Source organism: Elephantulus edwardii, unplaced genomic scaffold (assembly GCF_000299155.1).
Source record: "Elephantulus edwardii isolate Elephantulus edwardi_28Jun2011 unplaced genomic scaffold, EleEdw1.0 scaffold00167, whole genome shotgun sequence".
Taxonomy (NCBI): Eukaryota; Metazoa; Chordata; class Mammalia; order Macroscelidea; family Macroscelididae; genus Elephantulus; species Elephantulus edwardii.
The window spans coordinates 1,702,759-1,718,420 of record NW_006399917.1 but is presented as its reverse complement, the minus strand read 5'-3'; the positions used below and the strand labels follow the sequence as shown (position 1 = coordinate 1,718,420).

Below are 15,662 nucleotides of genomic sequence, written 5' to 3'. Positions count from 1 at the left end.
TCCCTTGGAACAGCTGGTGGGTTTGAACTTCCTGCTTTTAGGTTGGCAATGTGACCCCTTACCAGTAGGCCACCAGAGCTGCCTTGAAGAGAATGTGCTAGTGAACCCAAATTGGGCTTTTCCACAAGAGAAGAATATCCATAGATGAACAATCAAGTGCTGCTCACTAGCTACATGATCTTGTTGTGTTGCTATCTGTGATTTGACTGTGAGTCATAGAGAGCCTATAATAGTGAAACTAAACTTTGCCCTATCTTGCACCATCCTCAACATCTCAGATATACTTGAGCCCATTGTTACAGTCACCATGTCAATGCATCTTATTGTGATTCTTCCTGTCGTGTATTAACCCTCCACCTTGCCAAGCATGATGTCCTTGCCCAACGACTGGCCCCTCCTAATAACAGAGTATGTGAGACAAAACGTCACCATCCCTGCTTCCTAGGAGTGCCCTGTGTGTTCTTTTTGTTGTGTGCTGTTGAGTTGGAACTGACCCATAGGTGACCCTCCTGTGGGTTTTCAGAGGCAGTTAATCACATGGAAGGTAATTGCCCATCCTTCTTCCATGGAGCAGATGATGGATTTGAATTGCGTGCCTTTTAGCAAATAGGATTGCTTAAACAATTGATGAGCTAATCTGTTAAGTTAGTAGCAAAATGCCTAATAACTCTCTAGCTTATTGCTCTCCAGTCAGGACCAAATCACACCTAACTCTCCATTGGGTTTCTTAGATGGAAAGATTGCCCGTGGAGCCCAGGGATTTGAATGACCAGAGAGGTTGGCCTTTGGGTTGTCACCACAACTTCCTATGGCCTAAGCCACCAGCACACCTTACTTCTTATTATTTGTCATTGAGTCACCTGAGACTCATAGCAACCTTAGGTACATTAGCTCTGAAACCAGCCCTATCCTGAACCAATCTTATCATCTCCAACAGACCTAATCCCATTTCTCCAGTCACAGAGTCAGTCCATCTCATCTAGGGTCTTCCTCTTCTGCACTGTCCCTCCACTCTTCCAATCATGATGTCCCTCTTGGAGGACTAGTCCCTTCTAGACCCATGCCCAAAATATTTGAGATGGAGCTTCAAAATCCTTGCCTCCAGGAAGCAAACTAGTTTCACCCTCTTCAAGATAGACCAATTTGTTCTCCTGGAAGTCCACTATTCAAGACTCCTCTCCAGCTCCACAACTCAAAGGCATTGATCCTTCCTCTATCATTCTTAGTTATTGTCCAGGTCTCTGATATATAGCAAGTAATTGCAAAGACCATGGGCTGAATCCAACATACCTTAGCCTGCAGACTGACATTGTTACTCTTCAGTATTCTGGAGAGATCCCTGACAGCAGATTCCCAATGCAATTCTTTGATTTCCTGACTGCTGGTGCCAAGAGTGTTGCTTGTGGAACCAAGCAAGCTGAAGTTATCAACAATCTCAATCTCTTCTTCATCCATCTTGAAGCTGCTAATAGGCCCACTGGTGAGAACCTTTGTTTTCTTGATGTTGAGCTTCAATCCATATTGAAGGCTCTAGTCTTTGACCTTCTGCAGCAAATGCCTCATATCCTCTTTAGTTTCAGCAAGCAAGGTTGTGTTATCATCTGCATAACACAGGTGAATCTTCCTCCAATCCTGATGTCACATTGCACTGCAGTAAAATTAAAACTTAGCCGACCCTCCAGAGAGTTTTCAGAGGCTGCAAATCACGCAGGAGGAGATTGCCCATCTTTTTCCTGAGGAGCAATTGGTAAATTCAAGCCATTCACCTTTGAGTTGGCAGCGCAGCTCTTACAGTAGGTAACCAGAGCTCCCTAATAATACATAAAAAACCCTCAGTAACTGTTATTTGCCATTTTAGACATGTGTACCTATATTTTGGTAATGACATTGTATATGTATCCTTGTGTAAATTTCTTCTTATTTACCACCGTGATAGCCCCTTGAGTCTGACTTTCTGTAATAGAAGGCCAAGGCCAAGCCTTTCTTCTGAGATTTGAACCTCCAACGTTTCAGCTCGCAGCCAAATGCATTACCTCCTTGCCCAATCCGGGGACAGTGGTAATTAGAGACAGATTTTACTCTGGCCAGTTCCCTCACAGGTCTGAGCTGTGAAGGCATCTCTGGCCCTGGGAGAAGAGCCACACATAAGGAACTTAAATTGCTGGGACGAGAAGTTGATTCCTGGATAGGTGTGTATCCTTCTCTTTGCACATTGCTCTCCCACAACTCTGCTTTCCTCTCCCAGCCTCATCATTTCTATAGATTTTGCAAGGAACCTAGAGTTTTTCTCGACTTGCCAATAACAATTTCTGGATGTTGTAACTAACAGCCATAGAAATGTGTGCATTGAACCTGTTGTCAGGTGTTGTGAGCGGGCTCCGACTCCTAGTGAACCTATGTACAGCAGAAGCTAGCCCTGCCTGATGCTGTACTGTCCTCGCAATCTCTGCTGAGCTTGAGGCTATGTGGCTGCCAGTGGGTGAGTCCATCTCATTGAGGGGCATCTTTTTTTTTTTAGGGAAAAAAGACCTTTACTTTACTCCGCTTTATGAGACGTGATGCCTCTTCCAGGGACTGGCTTTTCTATACCTGTCCAGTGTCTCACCATCCTCGCCTCTAAAGAGAATTCTGACTCCCTGGTCAGCTTGTTGTTAGAAGGACATCAGATTGACTCATAGTGACCCTACAAAAAAATCGATGTGAGCCTTTCTGTACCTTGCACCTCCCTCACCCTCAGCCCACTATGATAGTCACTGTGTCAGTCCACCTTGTTGAGGGTTTTCTTCTCTTTCTCTGACTCTCCACCTTTCCCAGATGATAAGATTGGCTCCTCTTAAAAATATGCCCAAACTAAGTGAGTTTCTCCACCCTTGCCTCTAGGGAACATCCTGATTACCCTTCCTTCAAGACAGATTTGTTTGTACTTTTGGCAGTCCATGGGATATTCGGTATTCTTCACCATCTTATTGTTTGTTGTTATGTACCATCAAGCCACATACAACTCATAGCAACCCTATGCACACTAGCTCCAAATCTTGCCCTATTCTGAGCCAGTCTCACTCTCTACAACACACCTACCCCCCCAGTACCCCAGTTACAAGGCAGTCCATCTCATCCTGGGTCTTCCTCTCCTGTAATGCCCCTCCACTCTTCCAAACATAATATCCTAAAGTGTGTGAGGTGGAACTTAAAAATCCTTGCCAAGGAGAAACTTGGTTTCACCCTCTCCAGGATAGACCTGTTTGTTCTCTTGGCTGTCAGTCCATGGTATATTCATTACTCTTCTCCAGCACCGCAACTCAAAAGCATTGATTCTTCTTCTATGATCCTTAATCATTTTCCAGCTCTCCTATGCATAACACATAATTGTGAAGATCATGGCCTGGATCAGGCACAATTTAGTCTCTAGACTGATGTCATTGTGCTTCAGTAATCTGGAGAGGTTCCTGACAAAAGCATTTCCTAATACAATTTGTCTCTTGATTTCCTGACTGTTGATGCCAAGACTGATTGGGGAACTGAGCAAACTGAAATTGTTAATAATCTCAATCTCTTCTCTATCATGGTGTTGCCGATTGGCCCAGTGGTGACAATCTTTGTTTTCTTGATGTTCTTCACCATAGCAGATGTTATTTCTTACTTTTAGTTCAAATATCAGGGTATCTACTAAGAAGGTATGTTCAACACTCTTCTCCAGCACCACAGCTCAAAGGCATCAGTTCTCTTTCTATCATCCCTAGTCACTGTCCAACTCTCTGAGAGTGTTGAATATACCATGGACTGCTAGGAGATTAAACAGGTTTGTCCTGGAGAGGGTGAAGCTGGACTGCTCCTTGGAATCAAAGATTCTGAAGCTTCATCTGACATACTTTGATCATGTTACAAGGAGGGACTGGTCCTTGGAGAGGGTCATCATATTTGGGAGAGTGGAGGGACGGCACAGGAGAGGAAGACCCTCGATGAGATGGATTGATTCTGTAATTGGGGTGATGGGAGTGAGTGTGTCAGAGACGGCAAGGTTGGCACAGGATTGAGTAGCGTTTAGGGCTCTTATACATGGAGTCACTATGAGTCGCAAGTGACTCGATGGCACATAACAACAACTGAGGTCCAGGCTGTTTTAATCTTTTGACTCCACTACCGACACACTGATGGCCACACATTTCCAGTAAGGATGCAAATGAAAACCCACAATAGGGTTACCAGATTTAGCAAATAAAAATGCAGGATGCATACCTGAATTTAACTTTAGATAAACAAGAAATAGTTTTCCGTCTAAATATGTCCCATGCAGTGACATACACTGATACTCAAATTTTTTTTTTATTGTGTGATACTCATATTTGACTAGACATCTTTCTCTTCACCTGGTGACCTTATGCATGCCATGTGTTTAAATATTTAAAAGCTAAAAATTGAACTGAGAAAATATATTCTGTCTTTCCATCTTGGCAGATAGCTTTTCATGATGACCTGGAAGACCAAGTTAGAATTCTACACCTCCAGTATGTCTCTAACTAGCCCCACCCCACAAATCTTATGCCCCCTGTGAGGACAGTCTCATTCCTAGCCAATATCCGTCCACAACAACTAAAAACAGCCAGTGACCTCTTGACTTGTAAGAGTAGAGCCTAACGAAGAAGCCCACAGCAGCCAACCTTACTGCCATCAAGTCCATTCTGACTCATGTGTGTCAGAGCAGAATTGTGCTCTGTTGGGTTCTCAAGAGCTGATTTTTCACAAGTAAATCGCCAGGCTTTTATTCTAAGGAACTTCTGGGTGCACTTGAACCACCAGCCTTACAGTTAGGAGTTGGGCACATTAGCCCTTTACCCTGCCTGGGGACTTCTCCAGAAGACACAGAGAAACCAACATGTTTCACTTACGTAAATGCATCTTCATTAAGCATTGTACTCAAATACCCTTATTCAAGTACAACTCATTTTTTAAAAAAATAGAAAACTGTGTAGAAAATACAGCAGAAACATAGGAATTCAGTAAACACGTAGGAATTTAGTAAGCACATATTTAGGGCCCAGCAGTCTAAACTTGAGTAAATTTTTTAAGAGCTGAAGTAAAGACTCGGAAAGGGTCAGAATCTAAAGCTTCCACTTGCTGAACTCTGTGACTAATGGGGTTTGTGTTGATGCCTTGAACGTGCTTCCTGCCAGAGCCGAGCACTGAGCGTGTTACCTAGCTGCTGTGATGTGCGTTAGCAGGTCCCTGGAGACCGAGGTCCTGGCAGCCTGAAAGCCCTCTCTGACACTTTCCCTCATGCTGACATGCTAATCTAGTGCCATGACGAATATTAAACTGTACCCAGAACAGACCATAATAAATAGCAAGACCAAGTCCTCCAGAGCAAGTGTCTGGCCTGTGGAGTGAAAATATAGAAACCTCATTGTTCTACAGTCATGTTTCACTTTTTATTGTGGTGCTCCATACCCTTGGGCCATGAAGGAAATTTATATGTATCTTTAGAGAATGATAAAAGACAGTTACAAGGGGGGGATCTGAAGGTAGTGAGTAAGGCCAGCCTCCTTGTCAGGGAGAAGTAGCCCCTGTGGAGTCCTACCTGGATACGCTTTCAACTAGCCAGGGGCCCTGGCATTTCCTTCCCTGAGATCCCCACTGTGCCCTCACTGACATGTGCTCTGGCCATTATTGGTTGGCACTGGCCTCCTTCACCTGTTGTTGTTAGGTGCTGTCAAGTTAACTATGACTCATAGCAACCCTATGAATAATGGATATGTACCTTGCCCTCATCATCTCCAATATACTTGAGTTCAAGGCTGCAATCACTGTGTCAATCTATCTTGTTGAAGGTCCTTCTTTCTTTCACTGACTCTCCATTTTTCCAAGCATAACAGTCCTTTCCAAAGACTAGCCCCTCCTAATAACATGCCCAAAATATGTGAGACAAAGTTTCACCACCTTTACCTCCAAGGTGCCGTCTTACTGCACTTTCTCCAAGACAGATTCATTTGTATTGACACAGTGATGGCAGCATTGGGCTTGAGGGTGTCAGAGATTGTGAAGATGGCATAAGATTGGACAGGGTTCAGATCTGTTGTTCACAGGCTCAATGAGTCGTACTCAACAGTACCTAACAACAACATGTGATATTTAATACTCTTCTCCAACACCACAGCTCAAAGGCATCAATATTTCATCTATATTCATTGTCCAACTTTTAGATGCAAAGCAAGTAATTGAAAATGGCAGTGCTTGAACCAGGTGCAATTTAGTCTTTAAACTGATACTTTTAGATGCAAAGCAAGTAATTGAAAATGGCAGTGCTTGAACCAGGTGCAATTTAGTCTTTAAACTGATCTAATTTCCCCTTAACACCTTGGAAAGGTTCTTGACAGCACATTTCCCCAGTGCCACATGTATTTTGATTTCTTAACTGTTGGTATCAAGGGTGTTGATTGTGGATCCAAGTGAAACAAAATTGATGACAGCTTCAATCTTTTCTCCATCAGTCATGTTATTGCCTATTAACCTTGTTGTGTTGTTGTGTACTATAGTGTTATAACCTACCCATAGCTGACTCTCCAGCCAGTTTTCAGAAGCACTTAATCGCATGGGAGGAGATTGCCTATCCTTCTCCCAGGGAGCAGCTGGTGGATTCAAACTCTGTGCATTCAGTATGGCAGTGTAGCTTCTTGCCACTAGGCCACCAGAGCTCCCTAATAGTGAAGATTTTTGTCTTCTTGATGTGCCTAGGGAGCTTTGATGGTGTAGTGGGTAAGGAGTTGCACTGCCAACCCAAAGGTAAGTGATACGTTTTCACCAGTTGCTTCTCCGGAGAAGAGCAATCTCCTCCTGTATAATTTACAGCCTCTGTAAATCTCACTGAAAGACCAGTTATGAGTCAGCATTGAGTGAGTGAGTCTCTGTGCCTAATACTTCCTCTGGGGTATGAAAAAATCTGAGGAGAAACATATGCCTTGTGCCTTTGTGTTTACACCAAGTTTACACAACAGTAAAACTCAACTCATTATCATTGATTAAGAACGGAATCAGGGTTGTACTTCTATTGGGTTTTTGAGGCAGTAAATCACATGAGAAGAGATTACTCGTCTCTCTCCTCAAGAACTGCTGGTGAATCCAAACAACCAGGACCCTCTGGGTAGGTTCAAACCACTAACCTTTTGGTTAGCAGTGGAGCACTTAACCCTTTCCACAACCCAGGGACTCCTGCTCATCCAAAGCCACAATTGAAAAAATGAAGAGCTGCACCCAGGTAGGACACAGAAGTGTACATTCAGACGGTCTGAGAGAAGAGCTTTGAGGATTTTGGCATGGAGCCCAGGTAATGTGGTACATTAAGAGTTGGGCTGGTAAGCGAAAACTCAGCACGTTGAGCCCACCAACTGCTCCTCTAGAGAAAGATGGGCGAACTCCCTTATGTAAAGAACTACAGCCTCAGAAACTGCTGGAGTGTTGCCAACAGTTGGAATCGACCTGATAGAAAAGGGATGTCGTTGGCATCTACTGTGCTCATGTGTGCCGAACACACTTGTCATTGCAACCTAGCTTCTCCTCAGAGCGTTCCAGTCAGAGGTGAATTCTCATTTTAAAGATGAGAAGGAAAGCCCATGCAGGGGCTTATGGGACTTGCCCAAATGTTACACTGTCCATGAGCAGAAAAACTGACGTTCTGGCGCAGCTTCTCCGCCCACACAAGAGTCACCCGAGTCCCAGGAATGCTGAGGATGGCGGACAGCGCTGCGTCAACATTACGAACAAAAAGACAAGGTAGCGGATCTGCTGAGCCACTTCTTTCTTTCCTTTTTTCCCCAGGTTCAGTCATTTTTAGCCTCACTTGATGGAGAGAAACTGGAAGTCCTAAAAAATGACCTCATTTCCATCAAAGACATTTTTACTGCCAAAGAATCTGAGAATGAAGAGAATCAAGAACAAGGTAAGGGAAATAGCTCGTTAAGCGGTAATGTGGACTCTTGGCGTAATCCTTACACAACAGCAGCTAATAGGCACGGCCTGCACTGGAGGAGGAGCGGTACATGACTGAAGTGAGCTGGGTGGAATCGTTTCTTTCATGTACTGCTCCTCCTTCAGTTTCCAGAATACCCAGTGCATCTGCTCCTGTACAAGGAGCTTGTCACATTGACTTAGAGTTCTTCACTCGGATGAGAACTCCTGTCTTCAGACAGCATAGACATGCAGCAAACGTTTGCGTAGAATGCACAAAGAACATGACACGCGAGACGTACGCTCCAATTTCTCATTTTCAGTGTGGAAGTTGTTAATTACTATTAACGTTGATGGTAGACAATTCTTTCCTTCTCATGTCTACATAGAAGAGTTGTTGCTCTTACTGTGTGCTGTTGCATTGGTTTCAACCTGTGGTGACTCTAGAACCCATCTCCACAGAGTTGGAACTCACTCATAGTGACTCTCCATCGTGTTTCCAAGGCTGTAAGTCCTTACCGGTGGAGACTGTTCATCCTGTTCCTGAGGAACAGCCGATGGATTCAAACTGCTGACCTTTTGGTTAGCGATCCAGCATGTTGCGCTGTATGCTTCCGGGGCTCCTCAGTGACCCCGTAGGACAGAGTAAGCTGGGGGCATCTTTCTTTCCCTCAGTGGTGAAGTTAACAGTCAAGTTTAACCACTGCACCACCAGAGCTCCTGACATAAGGTTTAGAGTCTGTCTATTACAAGGATCTTCTTACAGTTAGTGACCATCAAGCTGGTCCTGATTCATAGCAACCCTGGAACACAGAGCTGCCTCCCAGGTCCTGCACTGTGTTTAAAATCAGTGATGGAGAGCTCAGTTGTGACGCGCAGGGCTTCCCGCACTGACTTTAGGGATTACCAGGCCTTTTTTTGTCTAGGTGAGACTTCGTCTGGCAGTTCTGCTGAAATATGTTTGGCATCATAGCTACATGCATGCCTCCACTGACAGGCCATGGCTGCACATGCATTGGTGGAGAATCAAAGCCAGGTCTCCCACATGGAAGAAGAATTCTGTCCCAAGTCACTACTGTCACTATATCATACTGAAAAAAATCTCATTGCCGTCAAGTCAGAACTGGTTTACAGCTGGCCCTCCACTGAGTTTCTGAGGGTGTAAATCACACAGAAGGAGATTGCCCATCTTTTTCCCAAGGAGCTGCTGCTAGGTTTGAACCACCAGAGATATGACCTAATACAGATTGGCAGTACAACTCCCTACAGACTAGGCCACTGAATCTCCCTAAGTGTCCATCACTCCACCTAAAAAGCTTTGACAACAGTTGCATGTTCCCCGTTGTGCACCAGGGCAGGGTAAACCAGGTTGGACATCACTCAAGTGACCCACAGCCATCTCCTCAACAACACTCAGGCCCAGCAGTGACCTGATCCTGAGGACGCTGAAACCTATTTATGAGAAGCAAACCTTCCTTGAGGGAGCGGAATGTTCTCAGGGTTGAGCATGCTTAGTTTCTACTTCTGGTTGTGCATTTGGGAACAGACAATGATAAAACATTTGCAGTCTTGGTGGCACAATATTTAAGTACCCAGCTGCTAACAGAGAGGTCAGCGGTTCCAACCTACCCAGTGGCTCCACAGGAACAATACATAGGCTCTCACAAAGATTACAGGTGTAGAAAACCCACAGAGTAGTTCTCCTCTGTCACGTGGAGGAGGAGTCAAGATTGACTTAACGACATCACCTACCATCACCGTACGTGAAAAGGGCTTTATGACCACAAGCAAGCCCCCACAATCATGTTGCATATGGGTCAGACTGAAAGGTCACGGCCGACTTCTGCATGATCCCATTGGAAGCACTTTCATTCACTGGTTAGTTGCTATATGTCTTTGGCCTAGTTATCTATAGATAGTCCCTAATTTATGTTTGTGTTACTTTGAACCTCACTTACAAATATCTGGGAGCTCTGTGTGTGTGTGTGTGTGTGTGTGTGTGTGTGTGTGTTGTACCGTGTACAGTATTACACGTTATTGTTTACTAATGTTATTCTCAAATGTTGACTCACTAAGGTTCAAATGTAATGTTTCCAACCCCCAAAGAGCATGACTGGATTTATAAAGATATTGATAATAAATGGTAATAATAATGAAAACTAAAGAAAAAAAATGAAGAGAAGGATATACAGCTTTCCTCAAACCTCCGATAAAATCATCAGAATGAAATCCCGGCATAAACTGAGAGTTACCTGTAATCTTTCTAAAATTAGTGTCTTTATCTGTGAAATGTGGACAGTAATCCATAGTCCAAGAGCTATTGTAAGGTTCAAATTAGATAATAATATGCCAAAATATTTATTGCTGTGCCTGGGTACACAGAATTGCTAAAGAAAAAAAAATCCTAACTATTATTACCATTATATAAAAATGCTAACACAATGCCTGGAAAACAGTAAAGTGCAATAAATTGTAGCTCTTATTTGTTATTATACCTCTTGTTACTACCCACAATGCAGGGTAATGCAATCATAATGCCAAATTATTCTAAGAGTTTTGAGTCTTGGCCTGTTTGCACATTTCTTCAAAACTCAAGCGTAAGAGCTCAGAAACTTCAGCCATGATGCTCAGAGAAAAATTATTCTATGTTTATAAACTGCCACTTAAACACTATTTTCTCTCTTTCATCCCACATGCTGACCTATGTGCATTTAGCTTAATGAGATGCATGCTCTTTGCCTCGAAATAGAAGGATCAATTGTACCTACTCCTCACTGGCTGTCTCATTTTCTAACATTTCACACTGATGATCATAATTTTAAAAATCTCCTCTCCAGTGATTGGTGGTGAGTTTCTGGCAGTGACAAACAGCGAGGTGTGAGAAAATGTGCCTTTGAGGATGAACGTTATGTGTCACCTTGGCTGGGCGATGCTTTCCAGTGGTTTTGCAGTGATGTTATAATGCAATTTGACACTTTATGTAATGATGCGGCTGTTTTGTGATCTGATGTGGGCACCTCTATATTCGCTTAGCGTCAATATTCACTCAATAACTACATCTTTGGAACCTTTTTATGCCAGTTATTGTGGAGTAAATACATACTGAATCAGAAAAAGGTGCATCTCAAAGAGATATTTTAGGAATAATGTTGGGGAGCTTTTACATTTATTTAAAAGCCACAAAGGATGACAACATTGTCTTGGTTTTTTGTTTTGTTTTTTTTTTAATGAAGAAAACAAGACATAGATGTTAAAAGTCATGCCATGGATGTATTGCAGTTCCAAGATAAACTAATGTAGATGCCTCTTTGCCAGATTACCAGTCATGAAAGAGTCAGGCAGTTTTTCTCCAAGTTTCATGCTGTCTAATGTTGAGCAGGTCCTTTTGGAGATATTGTTCAGAAAGGATAAAGGAAGGATCCCAAACTCCCCCCAGCATCAAAGAGACTTTATTGCCAGTGCAAGTTAAAACATTATTGTATCAAGAGCTATTGCAATTTCCTAGAGAAGGAAGAACTTGATTTAATATTAGTAAGTAGAAACTTGATTTAATGTTGCTAAATAGAAACCTGATTTAATATTGCTAAGTAGAAAATGTTGCAGAAGTAATGTTTTCCAAACTTAGATTCATGTACTCCTACTAGGCTGATTCCAATTCTAGCAGCCATACAGGACATAGTAGAACTTCACCATAGAGTTCCCAAGACCGTAAACCTCTACAGAAGCAGACTGCTCCTCTCCAGCGGTGCAGATGATGGGTTTGAACCATCAAACTTTCAGTTACCAGCTAAACTCTTTAAGTACTGCACCACCATGAGTCCTTAGACTTAGATTATTGTTGTTGTCTACCACCAACTGGGAGCCAACTATTTTATTTTATACTGGTTTTTCTCTTCTAAGTAATATATCACTCTGATCTATTTGCTGTGCTGAGGTAATCTGGGTTTCCTGTGACACTGAACCATTTGCCATTGGAGTCTCAAAGGCCATAGTGGAACAACTATGTTATAGGTTTGACAAACACCATAATGGCTACCCATCATGGGAAATGTTTGATGGAGCTCCCATATTGATTAAGATTTGGAAGTAGGAGTGGCATCCACTTCCTAAACCACCTGCCTCTGAAAGCTCTATGAACTTGGACAAATGACTATAGTTATAGAAAGGCTTCAGGCCTTCTGTACATATACATATATGTATACGTATATGTATACATATATATGTACACATGAAGTGCACATGTATTTAAATATCGGTTGGGCCTGAGAGTCTAGTGTTCTTTTTGGAGGAACATTTTTCTAGATTGTGCAGCACTTCTCTGTCAATTCTGCTGCACTGAGGTAATCTGTGTTTGTTGTGGTGCTGAACCTTGTGCCAGTAGGGGACAAATGCCATAATGGCTACCCAAGGTATACAGTGTTTGATGGAACTCTCAGTTAAAGCCAGTTAAGCTCCTTTGGGCTTAGATTATAAAACTCCAAAGCCAAACACAGTGCCACCAAGTCAATACTGAGTCATGAGAACCACGTATGTTATAGCCTACAACTGCTTCATTATGGAAACAGGTTGTATGTATTTGAACCACCAACCTATGTATAGTAGAGTACAACCTGTTGGAGACGTGGTATAGAGTGAGATTTTGAATGTGATGAAAACACTGAAGTCTTGAATTGCATTCTTAGTAAGAATAGTGGTATTTTCTCTCCTTACATGACAAATCCTTAATATTATCCATAATATTTTCATTTTCCCATATAGTGTCCCAAATTAACAACTCACTCATTGCTGTCAAGTAGGAACCAACTCATAACTGACCCTCCAGTGGGTTTTCAGAGTGGGATTCCTCACAGGAGATTGTTCATCTTTCTCCCAGGGTGCAGCGGTTGGATTTGAATCATTTGCTTTTGGGTTGGCAGTTCAACTCCTTACCCACTAGACCCCCAGAGCTCCCTCAGATTAACCAAGCACCATTTCCCCTACTCCTCTGTCAGTTTGTTGTTCTGTGCTGGCTTGCACATTGCTATGGTTCTGGAAACCATGCCAAAGGTATTTCAGACACCAGCCAGGTCACTCAGGTCTATCATTTTCAGTGGAGCTTCCAGACTAACACAGAGTAGGAAGAAGACACTCATCACTCTTTCTTAAAAAAAAAAAAGTTAAAATCTTAGGAATAGGAGGACATTGTTTACTATAGTGCCAGGAGACTGAGTCCTCAGTTGGAGCACTCAACATACGAATTAGGGAGAGCTGCTTCCTTTCAAAAGAGCCAGCCTCAATGTTAATGAAGAAAAACTTTTTGCTTCTTCCTTTGCTGATGGGGTATGACTTGAAATGAGAAGAAACATCTGTAAGTAATCAGAAATAGTAATGTACAAAGTGAGACTCTAGAAAAGTTAGAAGTTGTTATTGAAAACAAATTGTAACCTTTGAAGCTAGAGATCCTAGGCATTGTTGTTTTTGTTCTTGTGTACTGTGGAGTGGTAGCTGACCCTCCCCACTGGGTTTTCAGATGCAGCTAATTACTCAGGAGCAGATTGTCTGTCCTAATCCCGTGGAATAGCTGGTGGCCTTGAACCACGTGCCTTTGAGGTTGCAGCGCTATTTCTTGTGACTAAGCCACCAGAGCTCTAGGCACTAGAGAGCTGACATAGATGGGCGTTGGCCAATTGAGTTAGTTATAATAATAGGATCTACAATGCCAGAGGACACATGGAAGAAAATGGAATTGTGGTCATTATCAAAAAGAATATTTCAAGATTTATTCTGAAGTACAATGATAGATTTATTCTGAAGTACAGTGATCAATAATACTCATACTCCTACAAGGAAGGCCTGTAAATGCAACTGTTCAAATTTATGCACCAACAACCTATGTCAAAGATGAAGACAAGTGAAGGTTTTTACCATCTTCTGTAGTCTGAAATTGATCCAGTATGCACTGGTAATTCCTGATGCTTATGATACGTAAGTTGGAATCAAAGAGAAAGAAATAGCAGTTCGAAATAAAAGACTATGGTCTTCAATTTGAGTTATACCTCAACATCAAGAAAATAAAAATCCTCAACACTAAACCAAGAGGCAACATCATGATAAATAGAAAAGAGATGAAAATTGTCAAGGATTTAGTTTATCTTGGACTCACAATCAATGTCTGTGGAACTCACAGTGAAAAAATCAAAGTGCATTGCACTGGACAAATCCACTGTCAGTTATAAAGAGCAAGGATGTTATTTTAAAGACTAGGGTACACTTGTGCCAAGCCATAGTATTTTCAACCTGGAGAAGGACTTTACTGTAGTCACTGTGTCAGTCCATCTCTTTGGAGGTCTTCCTCTCCTTTGCTGACCCCCCATCTTTCCAAGCATGATATCTCTTTCCAAAGAATAGCTTCACCTAGCTACATGGCCAGAGTATGAAAGACAAAGCTTTGCCATCTTTGCTTCCTTTCCTGGGGTGAATACACAACCCTAGAGCAAAAATAGTTCAAGAAACCGGAGCATTTCATCAGTTTTATTTTTTTCTTGTAAGCATTTAAACTTCTAAAAGCCCCCTCACACCTAAATAATTTATTTTATCATCTCTGGAAATGTAATAAACTGTCATTTTTAGATAAATTTAATATCAAGCTTCTGTGCACTTAATAATGTTACCTACGATTTGCATGTTTGTCTTTTCCAGGAGGGTGTCATTTTATGGCACTGTCCTGGGTCTCTAATTTGGTTTACTACTGTTGGGAAGAGATTTAAGAAGGGTACTTTCCATTTTTATTGTCTTGGTGAATATCTCCTGGTCATTTTTACAGACCATGAATTGGAATAATAAGTATTCTTTGTCACCTTTTTTTATCATCTGTATTGATTTACTTTGTTACTCTATGTGAATTCTTTTGGCTGGATGTTCTTGGTCTGGTTTACTGTTTTGTGGAACCATGTGTGCCTCTAAAAGCTGCAGCTACACAAAGTCCTTCTAGTCTAATTTAGTGTTGACTAAGACCCAGGATGAGATGGATTGACTCAGTGACTGGAGAAATGGGGATGGGTCTGTCAGAGATGATGAGATTGGCACAGGATAGGGCAGGGTTCAGAGCTAATGGACATAGGGTCTATATGAGTCACAGGTAACTTAAGGACACGTAACAACAACAGCAACAGTCATATCATTGCTTACAGCTGCTGGATCTTGCCTGAAAGCAAAGAATACTAGAAGAATGTATATTTGTTTTTTTATGGACTGCACAAAGGCATTTGATTGCATGGATCATAACAAATTATGGTTCACATTGAGAAGAATGGGAATCTAAGAACAATTAATTGTGCTCATGCAGAATCCATACCTAGACCAAGAAGTTGTCATGCATACAGAACAAAGGAATATTGCATGGTTTAAGATCAGGAAGGAGGTACATCAGGGTTGTATCCTTTATCCATACCTGTTCAATCTGTATGCTGGGCAAATCATTCATGAAGCCAGACACTTTGAACAGGAGTGTGGCATCAGGACTGGAGGAATACTCATCAACAACCTGTGTTATGCTGATGACACAACTTTGTTGAAAGAAAGGAGGGTAGGAAACGCTTGCTGCAGAAGATGAAGAACTATGGCCTCCAGTATGGATTATATCTCAACAGTAAGAAAACAAAGATCCTCACCACAGGCCAAACAATCAACATTTTGATAGATGGAGAAAAGATTGAGGCTGTTAATGATTTCATCTTGCTTAGATC

The 15,662-nt window shown here is 42.2% G+C and overlaps 1 protein-coding gene across 1 annotated transcript in view; it reads left to right on the top strand.

The window, feature by feature from the left end:
• The window catches only part of FAM114A1 (family with sequence similarity 114, member A1), a 100,949-nt gene that overhangs the window by 61,239 nt on the left and 24,048 nt on the right, over window positions 1-15,662 (top strand). The window contains exon 7 of the mRNA XM_006895407.1: window positions 7,810-7,930. Coding sequence (XP_006895469.1) covers window positions 7,810-7,930 — 121 coding nt within the window. The remainder of the gene's footprint in view (window positions 1-7,809; window positions 7,931-15,662) is intronic.